The 26979-nt window shown below is 39.0% G+C and overlaps 1 protein-coding gene across 4 annotated transcripts in view; it reads right to left on the minus strand.

Moving 5' to 3' along the window:
* The window catches only part of tbc1d1 (TBC1 (tre-2/USP6, BUB2, cdc16) domain family, member 1), a 40319-nt gene extending 13519 nt beyond the window's left edge, over window positions 1–26800 (minus strand). Inside the window, exons 1-14 of one of the 4 annotated variants that reach the window (XM_026303232.1) lie at window positions 26607–26800; window positions 25124–25767; window positions 10943–11515; window positions 9519–9608; window positions 9310–9414; window positions 8199–8331; window positions 7190–7281; window positions 6363–6479; window positions 6028–6153; window positions 5622–5770; window positions 4566–4832; window positions 3925–4041; window positions 3387–3500; window positions 3071–3204 (exon numbers count right to left, since the gene is read on the minus strand). In XM_026303232.1, coding sequence (XP_026159017.1) covers window positions 3071–3204; window positions 3387–3500; window positions 3925–4041; window positions 4566–4832; window positions 5622–5770; window positions 6028–6153; window positions 6363–6479; window positions 7190–7281; window positions 8199–8331; window positions 9310–9414; window positions 9519–9608; window positions 10943–11515; window positions 25124–25726 — 2620 coding nt within the window. In that variant the 5' untranslated portion in view covers window positions 25727–25767; window positions 26607–26800. Of the gene's footprint in view, window positions 1–3070; window positions 3205–3386; window positions 3501–3924; window positions 4042–4565; window positions 4833–5621; window positions 5771–6027; window positions 6154–6362; window positions 6480–7189; window positions 7282–8198; window positions 8332–9309; window positions 9415–9518; window positions 9609–10942; window positions 11516–21554; window positions 21740–25123; window positions 25768–26606 lie in introns of those variants that run through there. The other 3 variants (XM_026303230.2, XM_026303233.1, XM_026303231.2) reach the window with 3 other exon arrangements.
* Between the last annotated feature and the right edge of the window lie 179 nt (window positions 26801–26979).

Consider the following 26979-nt stretch of genomic DNA (forward strand, 5'->3'; position numbering starts at 1 on the left):
GAAAGGTGCAAAAAAGGTCACATTAGTCCCACATTCCTTTTTCAATTATTAGACCCAAACACAGAATCCAGAGGGGTGTATATAGAAGTGAACAAATTAATGGGAACACCTTGCAGTGTAATGTAATCCATTACCCCTGAAAAAAACAAAACAAAAAAAGACTACTTTGTGCAGGTTATAATGCTCAGTTGCATCTCAGTGGTGTTACCCAAACTGCTGCCGCTGCAGTGTGTTGTTAAAGCTGCTGTGTTCAGAATGAGGAAATTTTAGATGTTGGCACCCCTCTGTGGTAGACGACTCAGTGGCAGACAATGCATGACTTACTAGTAGTGACCACTCTGTGTTAAGGCTGTTTTTTTGGGGTTTTTTTGAGTCTTGTCCATTCTGTCATGACTTTAGAAAACATTTTTAATAACTTATACAGCTGCCTTGGCAGGTGTAATTTAATTATAGTACTTTAAATATTCTTTCTTATGTTGTGCTTTTTTAAATTTCACTCAATCCACTGGACAAAATCACTACTACAACTATACAAGTCAGTCCAATTAGGTTGAAAATGGCCTTTTTAAAAATAATAAATCAACATGCAGCATCTCAGTCCAAACAAGTCCAAACAAGATCATTTATCTTAGCATTTCCCTTCTACTGACCGACACTTCTCTACTGAGCTGAGAGCACCTGAAAAAAACACACACAACCTCGCAGCAGAAGTAACATATTATGCTTTCATATGTATTGTGCTTTAGCTTCCGTGTAATCCATATTGTGGCACATGTTGAATAATGTGCTATCTTACGCGATGTTTCTGGTCTAGCTCTTCAGAATGGAGAAAAAGATGACTAAAGGTTGCTGCCGAAATTGTAGGTGTTTAATCTCTTTGTTAAAAACCGATAAATACTGTAATGTGCCCCTGACCAATACAGTCTAAGAGACATTTAACAGGATATTTCTGCATTGGCATGAAAAAATACCAATAAAAATGTCAGCTGCCTTGAATTGATGACATTAACATGACCCTTTTTAAAGGCCAATGCCAATGATAATGATTGGTGAAATTATGACTGCTGTAGGAGGCCTAGACCTTAGTTTAAATTGTTCAACAGAAGCTTTTGATAGATTCATTTTAGAGTTGAGACAATTAGTCACTAAACAAAATGAATCAGAAACATGTCAGTTTCTCAAACGTGAGGACTTGTTGCTTTGTGAAACCAGTTGTTTTCACTATTTCACTGAGATTTTATGAAGCAGATCATTGATTGATACATGAAAAAATAACATTGATCCATCCATTTATTATCTATACTCGCTTATTCCTATATAGGGTCACAGGGATCTGCCGAAGCCTAAACAGATTAATCAATAATTAAATAAATAATCCTTGGTTGATATTCTAATTTTTTTCATGGCAGGTTTACTACAGGTCATTGCAACAAACTTTATACTTTAAGCTTACTGAGTTTAAATGAATTGATGTCTCCACTAAAACAATTTATGGAGAACAGGCTAATAAAGCCTAATTAAGAAATTCCTCCCTTCTTCTGACCTAAATGTGCTGGTGTTAGCTGTACATACAGATGTTACAGTGGTGTTACAGTACGACCAACCCAACTATCTCAACTGTCGACACCTATTCTGTCATGAGCACACACACACACACACACACACACACACACACACACACACAAACTATCTAAACACAGGATCTGAAGACGTGCTAGCCCAAACATGATTCCTATGTCTGTACAGGCAGACACACACTCTTGTTTAACACATACTGACATAAGACTGCTGATTGATATTTCAAAGTTTGTTAATCTTAAAGTAATATTTGACTATATGTAAAAACTATTTTCTCCAATAATTAACAGGACTGTCAGGCCATTTCATTTCAGACCAGCTGTCTTTGTCAAACATTAGCGTTATGAAAGATACATTTACACAGAGATGCTACAACTAACACCAATCACAGATTGATAATGTATTATTGAAAAATGGTACAGTGGTACTCCTAATTTAAAAGTTAATTAGCAGTGGATACTATACTGGTCTCCAGTGAAGGTGATACTAATTTGACACATTTTCAGTAAAAAAAAAAACAAAACAAAACAAAAAAAAAACAACAACAAACTAAACCCAGCATTACTATCAAGAACAAACAAAAGTGAGGATAAAAAGATACCAAGTAAAGAGAGAAAAAACTACCAGAGGGGAGGTGATAATTCAAGCTCCTAGAGAAGAGAAAGCAGTATAGTGAAGTGATCAATTCCCACTACCTTCTTCTTGTACATTCACGCTAAGTGAAAGAGTGACGCAGAGTGGAAAGGCTTTGTCACTGCACCAGTCTTCATGTGGCAAACTAGTACATTCTTATTTGTAAATATTTGTAAAATGTTTAATCTCTGCACACATTTTGCACACTCTTTATATTTTTCATTCTTTGCACCTTACTGTTGTCCTGTAGCTGTGGTAACTGAATTTCCCCACTGTTGGATCAATAAAGAATTATCTTATCTTATCTAGTATGGGTGTTTTTGGTAACAGCACAGGTGATGAACCAAATGTGAGGTGTTCTTTTACTTTGGTAGGATGTTTATAACTGAAATTCAGTTATTTCATAATTCTTTACTGTATCAAACCCCTACATGCACATTCTTGTGCCGTACTGTCTAACACAAAAAAACCCATTAGTGTTACAGTAATATATAGATTGGGCAATGCACTAATAGCTCCATAATTTCTCAACATGGAAATTAGATGATTTTAGCAGTATCTTTTTGGGCTGAAAGCAACTGCTACTATAATAGTATGTAGAATGAAAAAAAAAAAAGAGTTAATGTAGACTCTAATGCTTACAATGTCTTTTCTACAAAAAAGGAAAAGTTCCTATTCAGATTTATTACAATAAATTATAAGAAGAGCCTTAATCAACACTAATGGGCCTCCATTCAGCAAATTTTTCAGAGAGAGTATAAGAACCTGAACTTTGTCTGAAGAAAGAAAAGCATTACTGGCTGGGCATTATGGGGAACCCTGTATAAAGATAAATAAATGTGCGTGTGTCCATTCTTACCGTTGCTGTCTGCGTTCTTCTGAGGTGTAGCGACTCTTAAGAAGATCTGCTGCCTCCACGAATGGCGGTGACTTCGCAGAGGACTTTCCTCTACCCCACATGCTGCACTTGGTGTGGACAGTGCCACTACATCACTGAGAACATAAACAACCACACAGAACATGGAAACAAAAACTGTTAAGCATTCAAGATTGGTCATACTATACGTCAAAATGTAGACACACAAGCAGTTCAAGGAATCTATAAAACAAAGAAAACAAGTTGTTACTGTGTTGGACACAATAGCATGGCATGATGATTTGGTGTATGTGTGTACCTGCTCTTTGGTTCGGGACAATCATCCTCTTGGACAGGAGCCAGAAATTGAAATTTCAGAAAATTAGGGACAGAGGAGGAGGAGTGGAGACGAGCACGCAGACTACCAAGAGGACTGAGATGGAGATATTGAGGTGAGAAAAGGAAGAACACAAATGAAAATAGAAACTTAGGCCTTGTTCATAGAGAGAGATTTTGATTGGAGGAAATGCTTTTAACTCCATCCATTTCAACATTGTGAGTCCTTGCGCTAAGGTGGGCTCTAATGTGTTTTTTGATGCAGAGTGCTGATGTAAAAAAAGCTGAAAAACTTTTCAACTTTTAAACCTAAAACACCTGTCAAACTGGCAACCAGTGGGTGACAGGTATTTATATATATATATATATATATATATATATATATATATATATATATATATATATATATATCTTTATAAACAGGGCCTTACATGAAAATCAAGGTCAAATGAAGGTTTGAGAAAGTTGTACAATGAACAGAGAACAGAAATACTGCATGAGTTGCACAGCAGGTTTCTCACCTTCTTTTACTGAGATGGGCTCCAGAAGAAGGGGAGGAAGGATGATGAGGGAGCAGGGGAGAGGGGAATGAAGGGCAGGTAGGAACAGGAGCAAGGGGCGAGTTGGGTGGTATATGCCTAAGAATCGGCACAATTGCAGAGAGGAAGATAAGAGAGAAGAGCAAAAATCAAAGCCACAGAAAAAAATAAAAGCAGAAAAACAGAAGAAAATAAGCAGGGAAAATGGAAGGACAAAGTGTTTTGAAGGTAGAACTTGGCAATACAGAATAAGTGAGTAGATATTTTGGCTGAATATTACAGACGCCTTGTCATTCGCAGCTTCACTTTTTCTCACACACATCATTTCCCATTTCCTGCTTAATTACTGCTCTCTCTCTCTTTTTTTTGCTTCTGACTATCTTTAGTTAGCTTCTGGCTAATTTTAACAGAGGACTAGTTGCAACCCTAAAAAAAAAATAAAAAAAAAAAAATCATGATCTCTTTCATGTAACAGGATGCAATAGGTGAATAATTGAATAATTTAGACTTAGAAATATCTGTATTCAACACTTGCATATAATGTATATATTGTAGATGATCACCTCTTATAATATGATCTGATGTGATGTCTGTCAGTACAAACAAGTGCATACACTTCTTACTTGCTCTGGTGTGGAGTGTCGGTGCTGACGGAGTAGTGTCGCACGAGCTTGGGCTTGGCAGTGGTGGTGGGTTCTTGCAGTGTGTGAGTTAGTGTGTGCACTGGTGAGTGCTCAAGGACTGAGGAGGGGGTGGTGGGAGGGTGGCTAAAGGTGCTGGCCCGTCGACGGAAACCCTGTAGCTGAGCATCACCGGGTAAAGTGCATGAGGAGGGAGACTGGAGAAGAGCAGGCTCAAGGCGCTTCAGGTCCCCTGTCGAGTTGTGGCACCTGAAGAAATGGCGAGGCATGAGAGTGAGAGGGACCACATGGTGTAGACAAAATACTGTGCATACAAGTTTAATGTAATTTCAGAAGATCAAAAGAAAACTAATATTCCATAGCTAGGCTGCTAGGTTAAAGAAAGTCCATAAAACATAATTTAAACATAACGTTATTACAGACTGTGTTCACTAATAATTGTCGGAGCTTAAAAACTGTTATCAGTAAAATGTAAACTGTAAAGTACTGTGCCAATCGGTTAGGCAGAGCGGAGAGGAATCTGATCAGCCCCGAGTCCTTTAACAGATGGTGCAATCCGCACACAGCCATGATTTCAACATTTTGTCGGTCTGGGATTATGAGAAGAGATGAAAACAATTGACAACAAATTACTTTGAAAAAAATGTTACCAAGTCTGGTCACACCAAATGCTGATTTGATTTAGTTTTTCTTATTATATTATGTTATTATTGCCCATTATATTGAACATTCATAGTATTTTTAAAAGCATCCTCACTTTCTTTTAGTGCCTACCAACTTTGCATAGAGCTGCATCTCAGAGCAGTGCAACTCAGTAATCAGCCATAATATTTGGAGACTTTCAACATGGCCCTCACTATTCCAGTTTCACACTTAGGTTCATGGACAACTGTGCAAATGTTGGTAGATGAGGACCTTGTGGACTGTGGCTCCTCTCCAGATCACATAAATCTCTATAATCCTGAAATTCATGTAAAGAAACCTGTACCTACTCACACCCAAGATCCTGAATGGACCTGTGTCTTTAGGTGTATTTACCTGAGTGGGCTGCTGGGTTTCAGCTGGGAGGGGGCAGACAAGGAGTCATCTAAGCTGGGCTGGTCTTGGCTGCTGTTTACAGTACAGATGGAAGAACTGCTGTCACTTCCTTCACTGTTGTTTCTCTGAGCTCTAGCCTTGCTGCTCCCCTGCCAAGAACACACACACCCAGGTCATACAGTATGTCTTTTTGCATATAACCTAAGACCACAAACCAGCATACTATTTTATGTATACCATTTCTAAATTTAAGATGAAAATCCATGAAACATGAACACTTCTATCTCCACTTCCTGTCTGTTTTTCTATATTAAAATCACAAGAGGATAGTGACGACAGCATTCCCTGTATAGAAGTGCATATTAGTGCATCACTGCAAACAAATCTACACAGAGCTCATTGCTACCTTCCAGATGCCCTCCAAGGACTCAGTGAGAGAGCGCTTAGCTCGGCTCTTTAACAGCTCGAGCCTCTGGCGACTGCTACTCTGCTGCTGCGCCTCCACCGGGGCTGGAGCTGCCTCCTCGCACAGCTACATAAACATAAAGAGCGGAGGAGAAAGAAAATGAGCATGTTATATCTGCATGAAAGTGGAATATATAAAATGCTTTTCCTTGGTGATTTAGTTTGTTTTGGAACTGTTGACCTTGTTGGAACAAATGTAGGACAAAACCAGAAATAAGCAGTGCAAGTAATACAGCTGACACAGTACAGGTTCAGTTCTGTTTCTGCAAAAGTTACCTGTTTGCTGTCTCCAGGCAGTGTGTGCTTATGGCTCCCCTGTTTCTCCTCATACATATTCCTAAGCAAGGCCATCACCAACTCATTCTCTTCCTGGTCGCTCTTAGGATGAGCCCTCTGGAACACACAAACAGAAGAGATGGAAAATAGAGACATTACATTAAATGGCTGTAAAGCTGAAGAGAGCCCATCTCAAAGGCTGGGAGGCTGTGAAGGGTTTTGTGTGATAAATAATACTTAACAAGCTGCACAGTAATTTTGGATTACATATTTACAATGGGCTCCCAACATACTGTCTGAAAAACAGTTATCTGATACATATAGTACATTCCTGTGCTACATGAGAAACGGCGATCTTATACAGCTGCAATTCATCTTTATTACCAGCAGATGTCAGCTGAGTCATAGACAAATATCTGTGGACATTCACCTCATGTTCTTCACCACTTCTGAAATTTGCTTTTACTGTACAGCAAGGTTAAGCCAGTTGAAGCACTGATGTCATTTTAGGTGATCAGCTTCCAAAACTTAAACAGAAATGCTTATTTAAACAAAATCATTAGTGTTGCTGCATAAAGGTGAGGTTAGCTGAAGAAGCTGAAGAGCAAAAGGGGGAAGATAGTGAGAAATGAGATGGCACAAATACTTAAATCACATGTGAAGAGACAGAGGAGTGTGTTATTGTTAATCCCACATGAAAATCTTGTGATCCCAGAGAAGCTCAGTCTTGATAAGCTGGGCTGAAATTGCAGACTGAAGGGTTTGTGTTCTAGTTGTAATCAACTCAAAGCTAAATCTATGAATTCACACTTATGCAGACACATTACCATAGTGTTTTCAAAGACTGAAGCTTGTTCCTGATTGTCCAACGTGGCCAAGTGTTTCTGAAGCTCTAGTTTGGTTTTTGATGGGTGTAGACCTGAAAATAGTGCAAATTCAGCATTAAAATACAATACAATACTTTGATAGTAAAAGGCTTACCCAGTAATTCTTTTTCAAACAGCTATGCCTAACCTTTACTTATCTTTCAGATCTTATGTTTACATAAAAGGTCATGAGATGATCAGAGAGGAAATCCTTCGTAGCCAGCCGTAGTAAGTGAAATTCACTGAACTGATTATTCTACCAGTAAATGTTTAGGGTTAAAACTGAAATTCAGAATCTGAATATGACTCACAAATGATGACTGATAATATGTAAGTGCTCTATACCAATATAATTCTACAATTATCGTGATACAATAAGATACATCTCAATTTTATTTATATTGCCCTTTAACAGAATCAGAGGACTTTATAATCTGTTAGAAACCCTTTGTACTCAGACCCAGACAATTTAAACAGGCTTTACTTTTCTAAATGATTTTAATATACTGGATATCAGCAAGTTGAAAACCAAGGAAATCTGAAATAGCACATATACTCGAGCACCCTCACACTCAAGAAAATGTGCTAATAGTCAAGTCAACACTCACCAAGATTCTCTCTAAATTACCACCTGTGCTGCTTCATGGGCCAGATGGCTTTGTAACATTTGTATTAGAGTCTGTGTGAGAGCTTTGATAAGCTAGATGGGTGTCCAGCTAACTGGACTTGCAGAGCACATTTGAAAGGAATATAAAATATAAAATCCAGTACTAGGTTCAGCCTTTTCCCACTGAATTAACATTAGCAGAATGAATGTGTCAGATAAACAAGGGCTGAACACAATGGCTTTTTATCAGTGTAAGGCAGATTAAAGGGTAAATCTTCAAACCTGTCATAACTTGAAAATGCTTTTAATCTTCTTGATGTTTCAGACATGTATGTATGAACAAGCCCTTGGACAGTTTCGTACCTTCTATCCTCTCACATAGTCTGTGGAGCTGCTGCATGGGGCAGCTGTCACACTGCTGGCTCTGGGTCTTTGCGTTCTGCTGCAAGGCAGCCACAGAGAATGCCTGTTTCAAAGTCAGCATGATCTCATCCACCTACAAGAGAAAAGTAACAGGCACTTTATTTGTTTTTGTCATCTATCCATTACTGTTCAACCTTCAGTAACAAATTAATCAGGTTGCTTCTATTAACTATTATCAACAATTTATGTAGAAAGCTGCTTTCCTCAATGCTACTTTGTAAAGTAAAATGTTATAGTCAAAATGTAGTTGGAGATACCCAACTTGCATTTGCTGATATTGGTTTTGAATTTAAATATTTCTAAATATTTAAATATGTATACAATTTAGGGGTTGCACTGCTGCCAAACCTCAAGTTTCCATGTTCTCCCTGAGTCAGTGTGGGTTTCCTGCTGGTACTCCAGCATTCTCCCACAGTACAAACATGCAGGTTAGGTTATTTTAATTGCCTATAGGTGTGAATGTTTGCATCTACACGTCAACCTTGTGATCTCTCCAGGGTGTACCGCGCCTCTTTCCCACTGCCAGCTGGGATCGGCTCCAGCCCCCATGACACTTTACAGGATAGCAGTATAGATAATGGATGTACAGAACGTAGATGAATAAATTATCAATAGGTACCTATATAAAAATGTTAGTTCATATAACCATGTAACTTCTAATAAAATTAAAAACCAGACCAAAGCAAGCAATCCAAATTTGGCTAGTTAAGGAGATCACCCTGCAACATTAGCCTACAATTATACAGTACATCCATCCAAGGCTTTTTATCAAACTGACAGTCCATTTGGCTTGTATCAGCACAGGGACACCATGACCCAGTGAAGCACAGATGCACTAAGTCTTATTTACATTCACTGAAATACAGCAGAATGTATTTTTCATTGGTAGAAAGCAACACTGGTGACAAATATTTGCTTTGTGAATTGTGGCACTAAATTTTAACTCAAAAGAAAAATTGTGAAATGTTAAATTAATCAGAATTTTAAATTTGAACACTGTAGTTTGTAGATTTGTGTCTTGCTGTGTTGTTATCTATTATCACCATCTCACCAGTGATTCATCTGTACACTGGAACACATAGCAAACAAAGTGACAGCTCCCTCCTTCCACAGTCTCTCTGCAAATGAAACCAAAGTGATCCACATGCCGAATCCCCTAGAAAGAGATGAACAATAAATTTTATAATCACAAATAAATAACCAGTATAAACAGTAAACATAGCCAGTATAGGCAGTATAAAATGATGCAGTGCTTCATACCTGTGAGCAGAAGGATATTTCTCTGAAACTCTTTTCTATGGCAACTTTCTTTGTGTCTGGACTAACCAAGAAGATCTGAGACCTGCCCACCTAAAACGCAAATGCAAAGGAAATACAGTTAGACTGTAAAAGAGTGTGTTTTTGTGTGAATGTGTCTTCGTTTGTGTTTGTGATGAGGTTTGGGGTGTAGTTATCATACAACTAATGAAACTCACAGACCAAGGCAGTTATGGGCGACCAATTTCACACAATCAAATTTCAGCAACATTAACATACGTTGCTATATCTAATGACAGGAAAGCCTGCATCAGCGAACTGCTTCTTAAGTGAACTGCAACTATAAAGCTTGGTCAATGATTACATGTTACATGCCTATCTTTTTTGAATCTGGCAAATGAGACAGTTTCACACCAATGAATTTTAGAACAGTTCTGCTTCAGGGGATATCCTACTTCACACCATTATTAGGAAACAAGTCACTATGACCTTCAAACTTTAGCAAGGGACTCAGTGTTTCATAATAGGCAAGTGATCTCATGTCTCTTAAATCAAGCCTTTAAGCTCAGTAGCCATGATTATTCTCCTCTCAACAAGCTGCCCAGATATGAATCACATGATTAGAATTTTTAGACAAACAGGGGAATCTGATGTCTCTTCAAATTTCAGGAGGGGAAAAAAAAAAAAAAAAAAAGAGGTAATGATGTCAGTGGGATGAAGTAATGCTGACTGTTGACCATGGCAGCAGCAGGATGTTGCATCAGTTTAAATAATATATTTGTTGTATCTGCTGAGGGAGGATAGCCACAGATCCTGTCTGTCTGACACACAAACAGGAAAACTCCTGTTAGCAGGAGGTCTCTAAGGTCAGGCAAAGGTCAATCAGGGCATTGTGACTGAGTTCATTTTGAGTATCAGTCAGCATTTTGAGTCATAAGGGGATTTTAATTTGTCTTTTGTTCTGTCTCTTACTATCCTACACAAATGATTGTGTTTGCGGCTATTTGATTCCACTACAAAGTTCTGTTCTTATTCTCATCTAAGAGAAAAAGCTGTGTGTCAGCTGAAACAACTTACACCGAAAAGGTTTCAGTACTTCGTAATTCTGTTCTGTATTAAAGCCACTTTGGAGCTGGATCTGAATAAAATCTGAAGCAAACCTCTGACAGTATGCTAGGTGATAAATTGTGTAAAGATAATGTGCATCTGGTGACAGTGAATCACCTTACTGATGTGTTGACAGAACTGCGTGTCATTTTACAGTTGAACCAAGCCTGTCCTGGACTGCACTGCACATGAGCTGGCTGCACCATTCACAAAATCATCTTTTAACTTGCACCTCTTTACAGAGTTTATTAGAAATGCAACGTTTCAAAGAGAACTATTTTGCGTGTGTGTGTGTGTGTGTATCAATTTCTGAAAGTTACCGTAAACAGCATGGTCCTGTTCTCCTGCAAGCTGGTGGGCTGTACTTCAGCAGAGCGGGCAAGCCCATCAGTAGTGTTAGTGTGAGAAATCTCTGGTGAGAGTCCGTTCTCATCCAGCGCCTGCAGACAAGGAAAACTGGGGTCTTTCTTAAACAGGACAGGGCGTTTCCCAGGGGTGGGGCTCCCAGCATCACCATTACCTACATCCCCACTCCCAAGCCCATTGGATTGGAAGCTGAATGCCCTCCGTAGGCCACCAACCAAACCCCCAGTATTTCCTCCTTTATCCGTCGTCCCTGAGCCATGCAACTGACTGAACTTCTCGATGCACTCATCAATGAGGGCAGGCGGTGCTTTTTTGTGAGCAACACTCACGCGGCCGCAAAACAGCACCTCGAACTTTTTGGCAAAGGCTGTCGGAGACACAGCGACAACAGGCGCCACCGAGGTTGTGGACAACGAAGACAAAGATGTTTCAGAGGGCTCAGTGACTCCACCGGAAATGGTGGTGATGTCATTGCTGCGTGCAGAGCTCTTGCCAGCCTGCCTTAAAGTACTGATGATCTCAGGGACCTGGAGAGGATAGTAGTGGATAATGAGCAGGAGATAAGAATAAAACATGACAAGTAATTTCACGTGGCCATTATAGAGGTACACTAATTGCAATGTTGGTTATTGATGAGTTACATATGCACATGACAAAAATGGGTGTTCTTGAGTATCTGTGTGAATATGATTATATTTTTTTAGTTAGTTAGTATTTAGTTTCACACTTAAACACCTGTGATAAGACCTTACATAAATATCAAACTACATCAGGGGCCTGGTCTGTGTCCACTCTTGATAATTAAACGGAAGATACTGACTAGTTTTGAATGAGGCAGAATTAAGTCACTATGCCTCCAGACTAGGTTAGCTCTCAGGATTAGCTTCCCCTCACTGTCACAGTGAAACACAATGTTTTAATACAAAGTTCCTCCCTGGGGGTTCCTCATCACTACATTACTGTTAACAAGACTCAGTAAATCAATAGTAAGTAAATGTTAAATTGATCACATTTGAAAATGGGCTGAATATATTAAAGTCAGAGCTCCTATCATTTTCAGCCAGAAGTATCTGTATGTACCGTATGTCCTCCTCCACTCTTAGGTTGTATGAATGCCGACACTCACTCCAAACTTTCTTTAAACTGCAGACTTTATTATCTGCACTTTGAAGTGTGCAGTATAGCTCTTTCTTTTGGGCAGCATTTTCATTGGTGTTACACTAGGAGTTGTAGTTTGGCGTGAACATAATTGTTTTTCTTCCTTTTTTGGTGGTACAATATTATGTTCAATTGAGTCACAAGTGCCAAAAGTGACATCTAACGTTAGTAACTACATGACAAAATGACAGTAAATTAACATATATAAGTCACCCCTAAGTTGCATGCCAAGCTATAGTACTAAAATAAAGTGCAATTTATATTCCGGAAAATATGATATGTACTTTTGTAAATGTTTTTATTAAATGTTAACCGTAAACGCAACATTGACATATTATGACCCTTTGTTACAGGATATGATACTATAATTATAGTGCCTTCAGAAAGTACTCATACTCATTCAGATTACTGTAGAATAAATTGGATAAAATTGCCATGTACCCATCTTTCTCACTATAATCAAAATTAAGTTTTAAAAAAAATCCCACTTTAAAAATTTAAATCTCTAATATAGAAAGGTAGACTGAGCCATCAATCAATGCTTTTTTAGATCTCATTTTGACAGCAATAACAGCTTGAATTCTTCCTAAGTTGGGGAAAATCAGAGAATATAGATGGACAGCCTGAAAACATAATGCCTACAGCCACGGCTATCACTGGTGCAAAGGCATAATATAATAATAAGCGAAGATGCACTGAAAACAGAGCAGTACAGCAAGAAAATACTTTGCTGCTTTCTTCATTTTTTATTGCAGACGTGCTGCATTTCTTTTTCACCTGGGCTGCTCTGCTGATAACTGGACATTAAGGGTCAGCTGAGGACAGAATAGATCAACTGAATTGTAACTATGTACTCACTGACACAAAAATCCTTTTCTGTGACCACTTTCCATGACTAACATTGAGGATTTCCATTAACATTAACACAGTCTGACGCATTGTTTGTGCCAGTTTTAAACACAGACATGCAGTAGCCAGAATGCTTAAAAAAATAGAAAGGAGGCTAAGAGAGGTTAGAGAAACAGGTTCAGGCCAAAGGGTCAACAGTCCACCTGGAAATTAATTTCCAATGTACTCACATGTTGAAAAGTACGAAAACCTTCAGAGAAGCTTCTCAAACAACTCTAGCAGCAATACATCAATTCTGTTATCCATCCACATACTGTGTGTGTTCCTAACAGTCAGCAGTCTCAAAATATTATGGCCAAATACTCTACTTCCATTTGTCATTTACTCACATGCCAGTGGCATTTGTGGGAACACTGAAAGCAGTGATTCAACTTTAAAAACGGGTATTAACAATCACAATCATGGTTTAACCTCATCTGAGTCACTCTCTAGGGAATATAAGTTTTTTTTAACATGACCATGGCTCACTTCCCGCTCCATACAGAAAAGGTTTTGTGCGGTAAACAGCTGCATTTAAATGGACCTCGATTTTCCATTAATGATAAAATAACAGCACAATTAACGATAAATATGCATCACATAAGCATCTCAATCAGTACAGACTGGCCCAATCTGGCCAGACTGGAAGAAATTTTCCATAGGAATAAGAGGGGTGGTATAAATCTTTAATAATTTGTTCAACAATACTGGCCACTTGATCTGATTTGTCTCTTGTTGGAATAAATATATTATAAATATTAGCCGTTTTTGTTGAAGCTTTAAAGACATCGGACACGGGTTTGTAACAATCAAAATGAACACAGAATAATCAACCAAATAAAAAAAAATCTATTATATTCAAGATAGAATAGTGGACATAGGTCATAGTGGACAAAAGCATTTTAAATGTGAAAAGGGCAATACTCTAAAGTATGTAAACGCACATCTTATTGGTTCAGTGTCCACATAAATACTTAGATTAGATTCTCCAATCAAAATGATTTCAATTAGATGGATGAAATAATGTCCATGTAATTGCAGCTGATGATACTGTGAAAGGTAGTTGAGTATCTCAACACAGTAAAAACCTGCAAGCATAGTATCTCAGTGCAACACAAGTTCCTTTTGGTTTGTAAATACTTTATTAGGCAAACAATATTATTCTGGTCTCAGCTAGATAAGCATGGATTTCCATCACTGTTATGCTGATGACTGATATTTGTTACAAACACATTCCCTTTCTCATCTTCAGTGTACACAGCCAGGACACATTGTACTGCTCATATGCCGCAGCACATGCAACATAAAAACTGCAGTAAAAGGCTGACATGCAGACATACCGCCCATGTAGTTAAATAAAATAACTGATTAAACCCAGTAAGACAGACCAGTCTGAAATATTAAGCTGCCCTAGCTCTGTGTCCATGGATGAGTGAATATACTTGTTAAAAACTTTTTTTTTTTTTTTAAATTTACTATGACTAACAAGATTAACGTCTTCACAAATTAATCATCATCTCCCATGCTACTAACTATGAGAACTTCCTCTTTGTATTTATACACAATTAATGTTCCAGTAAGACACAGACAAAAAAGAAAGTAGGAAGTTTGCGTGCTTGTGATTGAGCATACCGCTGACTTAATGAGTTAATAACTTGTTAATCATTGTATGTTAAGGTATTTTGCTTACGCATGAAGATTAGAGCCCTGGGTAATCTAAAAACATAGCTGGTTCGGTTGATTTTGTCCTACTCTCTTACTACTCTCTTGCATTATTCTACATAGTATAATACAGTAATAAAAACAAACAAACAAACAAACAAACAGCAGCAGCCACATACAAATGACACAATCACCTTTGGCTGCCAACATATAATACACATGCTTCTCCTATTGGCAGTGTACCAGACCAATAAACAAAAAGCAGGAAGCAGGCAAGCTAAGCAGAAGCAGTGGTTGAGTCACACAGTAGTGATATTAATGTGAGATGCCTGAGCAGCTAGTAAACCTGCCGTCTCACAGATACACTTACAGCCAAGTCCTGCTGTGTCTTGCCTCGGTATGAGGTGTGTGCTCACTCCTGTTTTTTTTTTTTTTTTTAGAAATCGAAATGCGTGGTCCTTTGTTCTGTCTCAACTCTAAGCTCTTTGTAGATATCACCTACAAAGTCCCAGTGTTACAGTGCTTTAAAAGATAGCAGCACAGCAGTACACCTGTGGCAAAGTAATATAGTACTTCCACTGCAACTTTTTACTTCACTATGTTTATCCAAGGACCCACCAGTACATTAAGTAGTTCAGATTATCTTCACCTTAAATAGGGGCAAAAATCCAATGAACACTGACACATGGGTTCACAGAACGGCATCTATTCAACGCAAGCCTCCTCCAGAAGGTCAATAAAGAAATATGCCTACTCTGCACTACTCTACAATTTAGCTTCTCCTCTCAACCTAAACACACACAATTAAAAGTACTTTAACAAATGAGTGAGTGAATCCAGCTTCTGAATGATTTACTGTGAGCTGTGGTAATGCTAGATGCTAGGTGAGCTGGAAAGACAGAGGTTTTGTTTAAACACACAAGAGTTTAGAGATGCTAATTGGATTTACTGAGTCGAGTCAGTGACATGGACACCATGTGTGATCTTTAAAACAGAGCCTCTTCCACTAAACCTTGCACGGCACTTTGATTCCCACAGCAGACCAGGACAGAGAGGCTGAAATATATGTCAGTCTAATCAAACATTTTGCACACACATCCACTGTCCACACAAGACCGACTGAAGAACTAAGTAACTTATAATAGACCTTGTTTGTGTAGGGCCAGGTAACATTTTGAAAGGGGCAAACTGCATCATAAATACCATAAATTCTGGAATACAAGACAAGCCTGATTATGAGATGATGTCCTCCCTGTCCTGCATGGCACATTAGGTATATATATTATTCGTCTGCTGCCATTACTTACCGATAACAGAGCATTTTTTAGCATTAGTGATGTTGCTTCAAAAAGAGTTTTAATTACCCCTTCCACCATCATTAGAGGGTGACTCAGTAATCTCCTGTGTAACAGGCCAAACAGCATAAATCTTAGGAAGTCTGTCTGCTGTGTATAACCGGGACCTTTTCAGTGTTGGAGGTGTTGTTTTATAGTATATGTTTTAGTCAGTAGAATATCTCCACATCCTATTGACAACTTTCAGTGATATTTAGTGGAAAAATACATCACAGGACAACATTTTAATAGTTCTTGACATTTTAGCATTTCACTGACACAAACAGCTAATGAATATGTTTCTTGACTAACAGAACAGAAGTGCTGAGGCAACCTATGTCAGCTCCATGTGTTCAAATCGTGCTTGTGTATGTTTCTATATGTTTTTTTTTTAACTCAGAAAAAGCTCAATTTGTTAAAGCTATTTTCTTCCAGATCTTTTTTTTTTCTGATTTTTCATGTGCCTTAATTAAATAGTGTCATACAACTCAGCATAATAGGCTTTTCTGGAGACTTTTGATTTTGCGCTGTTTGAGTCCAGATTTTAGACAGCTTTCTCTGTGCTCACATGTTGAGAAGACCAGGGCCTCACCCTCAAAGGAAAACTCTAAACAAAACTCAGCTAAACACAACACTAGATAAAAAGACACGCACATATGCTGTATAAATTAAACGGGGAGTCTGTTTTACTGTTCTTTTAGGTAGTTTCCTAGTGTAATACAACTTTTCAGCAATGACCACATTCATTGGAAAAATTAATGATACCTCAGGTTCTTGTGCCATACTGGGTATTTTACAATGAATTACATAGAATGAAGAGATTCACTTTCACTTCTGAGGAAAACACAAAAAAATCAAGTGGAACTATTAGAGACTTATCTGAGCACTTAATTACTCTGTCCGGATACTGCTTCACTAACTTTAATTCAGGGCATCCGGCGAGAGACACTTCCAATCTATTACCAGATCTCTCCTTTTAATTTGTTTAACACAGTACCAACAAGTGAAAGTTAGCTGAACTTGCTGCATAAAACAGAATTGTGTAACAAAACTGCCAAAGAAACTGTCTTAATGAGGATTTGCTGTGTCATAGATGACATCCCAGTACAGTGGTCATGAACAATTCCAAACCTACTTTATGCAGCAGAAATGCTTATCATTGAAAGTCTCAGTTTTAACCTTCTTTGCTATAAAGTTATATGAGCTACCTTTTACTCATGTGTACACTCACCATCCCCATTTTGTTTACCACTTCCTCCAATATCTCTTTAATCAGTGTTTAACTTACTCATTCAGTGTTCGACCCCCCTCTCCCAACGCCATCAGCATCTAGACACCATGTTTCTCACCCTCTCACTTATAGGGTCTACTTGTTTTCAATCACCCTGGCAGCAGAATGGAGTCTGCTATCTGTCCACTAACAACAGACCTCTGTCTATTTTCCCTAGCCCCCACTCCATCTACCCCTTCCCCTTCCTTCTGCTTTCACTGGTCAAGTGAAACACTTGAAACAACAGATACATTAAGTCCTTGCATGTGCTTCTTCTCTCACTCCTTCACTCTATGTAATGTCCTTTGTCATTGAAGACACAGAACAGCCATAAGGAAGAGGAATGCTTGTCTTCTTTCAGGTTCTGGTCTAGCCTTTTCTCATGTCAGCCCAGTTTCCATCCCTCTACTTTTTGGCTGATAACATGTCCTTAAATGCCCAGCATGATGATATTATCAGTTGCCTCTCCATTATCATTCAGACACTCCTTCTCCAAATGCATTGTCAACTGAGACCCTTGTTTGCACAGATTCTTTTTAACAGGCCTACCAAGCACGGACATGCCAAATGAGTATGAAAAGTATCAAACTTGGAAATTTTGTTTGTCATGGCTTCTCATTTGGGAAGAGAAAGAGCAGCAAAGGCCATTAGTCAATTAATCATTTAGTCTGTCAACAGAAAATGAATCACTAACAATTTTTGTAAGTATAACTGGAGCTATTTTTCAAACAGAAATATCAATGTTCACCGGTAACAGCTGCTTCAGTAAGAATTTGCAGCTTTGAATATGTTTGGGATTTGGACTGTTGATCAGGTAAAACAAACATTTTTCTTTTTTTCCCCCAATACTTCACAAATTAAACAACCAATCAAGGAAATAATAAACATTCATTAATTAATTTAAAAAACCAACCATTTATTACTATACTATAAAGTTAGTGTTTCTATCCAGTTCTGTGATCATGCAGAAGAGAAATCCAAAGAACTAAACCCAGATCTGATGGCTGGAGTCACAAACAGATCACTGTGGATCTTTCCAGTGGTGACGCAAAACTACCCAGTCATCATATCGTCTGTTCTTGTATTTCTTATTTTAGTACTTCACCTTTTTAAGCGGCCTTCCTACACCATTCTTCCTTTTTTGGACTGGTTGTACAAGGCTAAAACATCTGATGTGAACTTGTGAATTGGACAGAGTGAAGGGGATTTGGGGAGAGGATGTGCTAATCAGAAGGCAGCCTGAGTCACTGTATGGACATACCGTATCTTGCTCAGTGAAACGTTTACATGAGGCTAAACTCGAACAGGAAGGCAGTTAGACACAGCCTCAAGCTGTGGGCCACATTTTTGGACTGTAACAGAGAATCAACACTGAACAACTATGGTGACTCTCATCAAGTTTGACTGAAATCAAGCTACTACAGGAATGAAAAGAAGGAAGTTACACAAGTACCAGTGGTAAAAGAGAAGCTGCAATTCAGAGAAATAAACAAACTTAAACTTTCAATGATTGTTAAAGAGAAGAAAAAGGTCAGTAGATGTGGCTATGACATCAAGAGCACAATGTTTCACCAGGACTGTTTGAGTCAACATTATTTATAACTAACTCAAAAATGTCTTCTGAAGATTTGCCTGCATCTCTTTACTTGGTTTCTCTCTGTGCCTTCACAACTACTTGGTTGCAGAAGTATTAAACAGCAGCTAGCTGACATGACTAGAGGTTTGCCCAACAAAATGAAAATAAAAGCAAGACTATGTAAATGTTCTACACAAACATTACAAATTTACAAAACTATAAACACTGTTCAAAAGTAACTTAGCATCTAGATTTAACTATACAATATTATCTGCATTAATGTAGAAATGAGAAGTTAGAGAGAAATGATTCTGAAAACCCAATACCACACCAGGCAGCCTAGAAAATCAACAACAATCATGGCAAGCCAACTAAAAGTTCCACTGCTGCACTTCCCATGGTCATGTGTCTGGATCTTGTGCCTTGTGGCGCGTAGCCAGAGCTCAGACAAGTCTAAAGTTCAGGGGCCATGGAACAGATGAGAAGCATCACTAACAAAGAGTGAAGCACAAAAGAGAGAAATGGGAACATTTTGAGGGGTGGGGTGATGTTGTATAGAGCAGGAAGTGTCAGTGGGTGACTAAAAATATTTAGCTACAAGAGTCACTGACATCACTCCATTTGGATTAAAGAGCCACTTTACAACACAAAGACAAGTGAGGTAGAGATAACAAACTCATTCAAATGTGCACAATTGACCCTAATGTCCTCATCTCAGGGAGACTTAAAGAGCCTGGAGTTTTAGCACTGACAGGACGACAGGTGAAACAAGTGACAGACTGCTAGGCAAACAGACAAGGACAGACTGTCAAGTTATATAAAGACAGGAAGGTGCCTCCAGTTTACAGGCTTTTTTTTTTTTTTTACTACAGTGCAAGGACCCTGTCACATGGAAATGGGATTAAATATCCAAAACACGTTACAATATCATGAATAATTTAGGTAAGCAATAACCCAAATCACTTTAGAGATATGATTTTTGGGAAGAAACTAATTTTAGTCAGTCGGACTTTCCAAGCTGAGACGGCTTGTCTTATCTGACAAAGTCTGACATCAGGTCTTTAAACAATTTAGTGTGGAGATGGTAGAGAACGTATGTTCAAGCAGCAACATTCATTAAAACCAAGTAACTAACTCAATAGCATCACCACCTCCAACCAGTTTTCATCACATTACCACAAATTTAATTTAAGCATGTATACAGCCTCAGTGTTCTGTAATCCACTGCAGTCCTTGTCACTCCAGGACAAGGTTTTAAGGTGGCATGTACACTAACCAGCCATAAGACAGAGCCTGCTGAAGTAAGCTCTTAAGACAAAATATGTGACTAATACGGTGTGCAAAACGATGTGCACCCTGTTCCTGGAGTGAAAACCTGGCATAAGCACAATGGCTCTGGATGTGATACTGCAATGACTCACTCACACATTTACTGACATACACCTACATTATATTTGGCCAAGCAGACAGGATTTTTATGTACTCAGCTTTATAAAGGGTCTGACAGTCAGTGCCTAATAAAACCAGCAGCGGGTCACCCAGTCAAAGAAAAATCCTGTTTATTACTAGAATGAAGAAGTGTTTCCGTAACCAGGTTGAGCAGCACTGTGACCTAGGAAGAAAAGAATACTGTGTACAGGTTTCTCTGATAAAACTGGGAATTGTGCCATCCTGTCACAGTAATTTCTTCATTATCCAAGTACTTATTCTGTCAAAAATTTTAGGAAAAGGTGAAAAACAGCCATCATATTTTTCCTGAGCCCAAGGATAATGAACCTGTCCAACCAACAGTCCAAAAGCAACATATAGATTAGTCAAGTCACTATCATGGAAAACTAAGACTACCAGCAATCATTCACATTTAGGACATTGCAGTACTACATTTTTTTACACAACTTTTCATAAAAACCTCACTGATAAATCAGTTCTTAAATAGATGCTAGTTTGTTTTCTTGTCGATTTAATTATTTCCATTTTAACAGAGTTCATTAGATATACCCAATAGCCCTGAATATGTGGCAGTAGTGTTTCGACCTCAAACAAACACATCCACCGTTTTGCAACAGATACATACCACACCAGAGTTCAAATGAACACTTATCTTTCAAATTTAGAGGAAGTTTGACAAGCTAATACTCGAATATCTTTAAATAATGCAAATACACTTTGTTTAGATGTCTACAAAACAAGATTCAAAGCAAAGTTACGAACTTTACACACTTAACTACATGACATTTATTGTTTCTGTCCAATACATTTCTATGCATAAAGGGCAAAACCCTGACAAATAACTATATAGTAAAACCTCAATATTTACCTCCGGGTTACTATCAACACCTAGTTACTGATGACCATCTCCACCCAAAACGTCTTGAACAGCCTCGGTAGTAACGTTACTAATGTTACTTGACATTACATGCAGTTCACAGGGAAGAGGATCACTGCTGTAAGTCTGACTTGTTATTTACACACAGCGTCAAACAAACATATTTCTGGCATTAAAAACACGTCTCTGTGTCGTGTATTTATATACGTTAAATAGCTGAGACTAATAGCTAACGTGTTAAACTAGTTTGGCTGATGTTCGGTTAACGTTAGCTAGCGTTAACTGTCCACTTAGTTAGCACGGCACGGAACCTCAACAACACGCCTCGGTCACGACTAAAAAGTAAACTTACATCTTTCTGTTCTTGTTTGCTGTTGAACAGGTTGAGTCGCTGCAGTCGTGCTCTCATCCCATTCGCCATAAACTTAACAAAGCCAAACTGTGAATGGTTATTTTCTTTGAAAAGTTGCGTCTGACAGAGAGACACACTTCTATATCATTCCATTGGAAAGTTGAGTTTGCTCCCTGAAGCCGAGGAGCCTGTGGTTAAGCGATAAACCAACGTGAAACCACAAAACAAGCCGATTTCAAAGTAAGATAAAACCAAACGCGTAATACGGATAACCTCTACGAGTTCAGGTTTCTTTGATTTTATTTTGAAGGCAAAGCGAGAAACATCCGCTTTTAGTCCCCGCTAGTCCCGGCTAACTTGACGGAGATAAATCCGCCAATGCGCCGAGAGACTGGGGTGGGCACAGTTCCTGTCCCGGTCCAGTCAAACTTTAGGCGGCAGGTTTTTGGGTGGTCTTCGCTTTACCGTTACACAGTTTTGATGACCTTAGTTGGTATGACAGAATATAAACAGCATTTCCTGTCTGCAGGCTGAGCAAATCCAGTCAAACAGGAATAAATGTCGCTGGGGCAGCTGGGAATGAACTAAACAGGCCAGAGGCTTTTGGAGTTGTAGGACTACGAAAAACTACGGAAACGAAATGTTCAGTAGAAGAAACAATTCAGTAGTGATGAATGCAGCATTGGGTTTGGATTGCTAAATGGTTAAAAAAAAAACAAATTTAGTTTCCCCTGACACTGTAACGAGTTTACATGATGATAATAACAGCAATCACTGGGGCACAGAAGTCACTTGTTAACATCTAAATGAGTTAATGTGTAATTTAACTACCATGAACAACCTATCAAATCAAAACTAGCATCTACAGAAATGAGTAACTATTAAGGAATTCCAGTTCAAATTGTGGATGACATTACTGATGGAAATTAAAGGTTATTAGTCAACAGTGGCCTTTTTATGACCAAAGTAGCAAGGAATAAAATTCTGTCAGTCGGCTACAGAGTTGAACTGACCAGTGCCTTTGAATTGCCTTCTGTTCAAAAGCTCAACAGTGATTAAGTAATAGTACCAAAATGAATGCATTAATTAAAATAATTACATAAATAACTAAACACTTACAACTAATGACAATGGTCATGAGTGACAATGGTGACTGAATTCCTTAAAAAAAAAAAAAAAGACTTTACACTGAAACTAGGTGGTGACACCCAGTGGTTGTAGTTTGTGTTTACCACTAGAAGCAGTAAGGGAAACCCCACACACTGAAAGTTTTTGTCCTCTGACAATGAAGAGGAAGTTGTTCTTTTTTTGCTGTGGGGCTTGAAATGTGAACTAATGGCACAATTTCCCACAGTAACTATTACCATAAATAGATAACGTTTGTCACAGACTTAATGTCCTAGATCTCCTTTTGCAAATGTGCCCACTGTATTGTGAACACTGTTCATATTCAGATTACAGCAAAAATATATTTGATCTTTGTCTTAAATGTCTCATATCTCATTCAACAGGCCTATTTATTTTGGGCAGTCCAAATAGGTTGGCTAAGTAACCGAGAAGTTAGCAGCATCTTCTTCATGCTTTGCTCTTTGTCACATACACATAAAATTCTGAATTTACATTAACTGTTAAATCTAGGATGGTAAAACATGGATATACTGTACTCCAGTACTGCTTTTGAACTCATAAACACCTTACAAAATTCAAAATGTCATACAGTACAAATAATCATTATAGTCTTCTACCATTGTATGCTGGACAAATGTTACTGCACCTTTAAGTTCAGGTTGTACTGCCACAAAACTAAAAGGTGCCTGTATCCCATAATGTACATGTTATGATACAGCACATCACAGCACAAAGGTTACTTTTCCATTTTTCTGTCTCTCTTGTAGCTCGTTTTGAATGTAAGCCCATAAGCACACACTTGAATGTTTGTGATCTAAATTAAACTGCTGGTTAGTGTGCCATTTCCACCCCCTCTTGAAACTGACAGTAATCATGGATGCAGGGTGTGAATTTGTGTGTGTGGGTGAGTGTTTCCTGTAGAAAATGTCAATCGATTTGATTGTTTGTGTGGTTTTGATGGTGAGGACCGGGGCTGCTCCTGGTCCCAATTCTATGTGCCTTTTCTGTTATAACTAACAACTCTTTTTAAAAAACAGGGTAAGGATACAAATCCTAAGGATTGCAATAATAGTCAGCATGTAGGCCTGCGTGTGTGTCTAACCCAGCGTGACAGAGCTAGAGTAACAGGTGGCCAGCCTGACATCACCATCACATTTTTGGACGGGCTGAAAAGAGAGGGCGAGAACAACACACACTCATATGGACCATAAAATCAAATGTACACCACGGCAAAGACATCGTAGCAGTCGCTGGGGCACAGGAAATGGTATCCATGGTAACACGGTTCTACATCCTGCTTGGTTTATGTAAAACAAGCTCATCTACCGTCAATCAAGAAAACATAAACACAGATCAAATACCTGCACACACAGTTCATATACTGTGTGTATATGCTCAAAGACAGTTGAGTTGACTGTGCATGCAGGCTGTTATACAGTATATTTTATATCAAATTCAGTATTATGTGAGTCCAGACACGTTTGCATGACCCTGGATCAAGAAAAAAATAACCTCATAGATTAAGGTTCTGCCATCTTTTATTACGTTAATATCTCATTTACGTTCCTCCATTGTCTCCACCTCTCTGTTTTGTCCAATTCGTCTATGGTATGTTGGGCATGGCATGCAGTTAAGGCAGCTCTTAAATGTCTCTGGACCAGCTGCAGGTTTACAGTGTACCCAGGCAAAGCGTGCCATGTAGAGGAGAGTTGTAAGGATCACTGGGTGTGTTTTTACTCTATCTGGATGTTATGTTTTTGTTGTTGATGTTCACTCGTGTTAGAGTAGAAGTATTGAGCCTTATCTTGGCTCTCTAAGACGTTTTTAGAAATATTTACAGTCAGCGGTTTTATACTCACATAAAAACTATGAAATAGCACATATAGAATCATGTAGTAAGCAAAATGTATAAACAAAGCAAACTACGGTTCATGTTTTAGAGTGGCCACTGTTTTACTTTAATGAGAGCTTTACACACTGTTGGCAATACCCTAACCAGCTTCATAAAATTATCCCCTGAAATGGTGTGCAATTAGTAAGTGAAGCTAAGGTTGCTATGAGTTTTGAGGTTGCTCTATTTGTCTTATGTATTTGTCTTGCATTTATTTGACCACTGCCATGTGGCAAAGTGATGAGTTGTTCTTGAAATGTTTTCTTGTCTGGTTATTGCTATTCGGAATAATACGACATATCATCAGGAGTGATGGTGATTTGAAGGTTTAGTCCACAGGAAGGTCCATTTCATTAAAAAAAAAAAAAAAACATCTACAAATCTGGTTTCAAGTGGTGATTCCCTCATGCTTATATGACTCACCTTGGTGTTGCTGTATTTGTAACTGATGTGTAGATTGTAGTTATTGTAGAATATACTTCTGCTTATTATAGTATGTCTGCAGCACTAGACACTAATCTTAATTCTCATGTCATCTAATCACACTCACCTTGGTGCTCTCCTGGCACTGGAAGACGTAGCAGGCACAGTTTGGAACGTCTTTGACCAGGCAGCCAAAGCTGCTGGGCTCCTGGCTGTTGTGAATTAGCTTAGCCACCTGGTGAGGCCGACATTCAAACAGCAGTGTGTGTGTCAGGGGGTCCCAGACAGCTCCCTGTCCCAGAACAGACACACATCTCACCCATGATGCTGATACACATAGAAAAACTGTCTGATTTGAGGAAGAAGGGCCCAGCTGTCCAGCACTGCAGGCTCTGCTTTTCACCACAGCAGCAGGGTCTTTATCCGCAGGATGAGACCTGCTAATCTCAGCTACCACCCAGGGCAGCATGGCCATGGTTGTGAGATGATGGACTGGCAGAGAACCGATCAATGTCAGGTTGTATCGCACTTCCTCCTCCTTCTCTCCCCATGTTGCAGTCCGTTCCCTAGCGCAGCTGAGGTTCTGTGGACTTTGTGTAGAAGAGGTGAGATTTGAAAATGATGGACAGGACCCGTGTTTTGTTGTTAGATTAGAACGTGTTTTCTCAGGGGTCCCTAGCCTGCGGGGTTCATCTCTTCTGGGCTTCACTTCAAAGTAGAGCCCCTCCATGGCTTGTGTGGTCAGAGGGTGTTGTCTGCCTCCGGTTTTACCTGAAAACCAGCAGAGGACAAAGATCTTCAAAGCCAGGTAGCAGGAAAACCACATGCACAAACAATACAATCTCTAAGAAACACAAGCAAGTATACAGAAACATTTATTATTTCATACTGTGTGTTGCTGCTGGTTGTGTGCAGCACAGAAAAGGAGGACACTATGAATCTGAGTCTTAAAAAGCAGTAGGCAAGGGGTCATTTGGAGGATACTACCACCTGACGTTGTTTACCCAGCCAGAAACGCATGACTTGACTACTGCCCTACACTTTTACTGTCTCAAGGACACGCGGACACATGGTCTTTAAGCTATGACAATCAAATCCGGCCACTGACTAATGTCAGAGAGCAAAAGGACAGCCTGCATATATCCCGTGTAATCGAGAAACGTAGAAAACGTAGCTCACGGAGCGATGTGACATTAGGATTTATATGTCAAATCAGTGGTCCAGTAATGTCAAAATATTCATTTTCGCAGTGATAAAAAAAAAAATCACATCCTGTGTAGCACCAAAGCGGTCACGCTAAGTTACCGAATGTGTTACTATAATAAATCCAAACCGGCCAATCACGTACCTCATGTCCTTGCGATATAAGTATATTGTCAACTTAAACCAGCTGTGCGGCTTGTATTATGGGTCGGTCTGCTGCACCATGGCAGCGTACGGAAGTGCAAAGTAGATGTTCAGCCGGAGACGCTAAAGCTCCTTTACCGGTTGTAATTTTACGCACGGAACAAGTTATTTTACGCACTAGATCGAGAGCATTTGATGAATGCTATTTCATTTAATCAATTTAACATTTCAACTGCTCCTCAGTCCCGTTAAAGCCTGCTCACCTGTTCTCCCCTGGCCGGTGTGAGAAATGGTTCAAGTGTAACCCAGCGAAGTTGCAGTGCTCTTCAGAGCGACAGACCGCTCCACGCTGCCCCAGCTCCCTGTGACTGGAGTTAAATATAGAAGACAGGGCCGGGCACTACCTCCCTCCTCTCCTCCATACTCGGATGGGCCATGAGTAGTACATGCTGCATGCATGCGCTGCCGGAGGATGCAAAGGCGACGTGTTCGCAAGCAGCTCCTGTGTATGTTTCTTTATCTGTTTCTTTATCAGGCTATCATACTTTTTGTTTTTTGACGCAGTGGTTATGATGACATCTTGGCGTTGTGAGGACAGCTTAGTTGTTTAAGACTTGGTTTAGAGTTAAGAATAGT

Source organism: Mastacembelus armatus, chromosome 1, assembly GCF_900324485.2.
Source record: "Mastacembelus armatus chromosome 1, fMasArm1.2, whole genome shotgun sequence".
Lineage (NCBI taxonomy): Eukaryota > Metazoa > Chordata > Actinopteri > Synbranchiformes > Mastacembelidae > Mastacembelus > Mastacembelus armatus.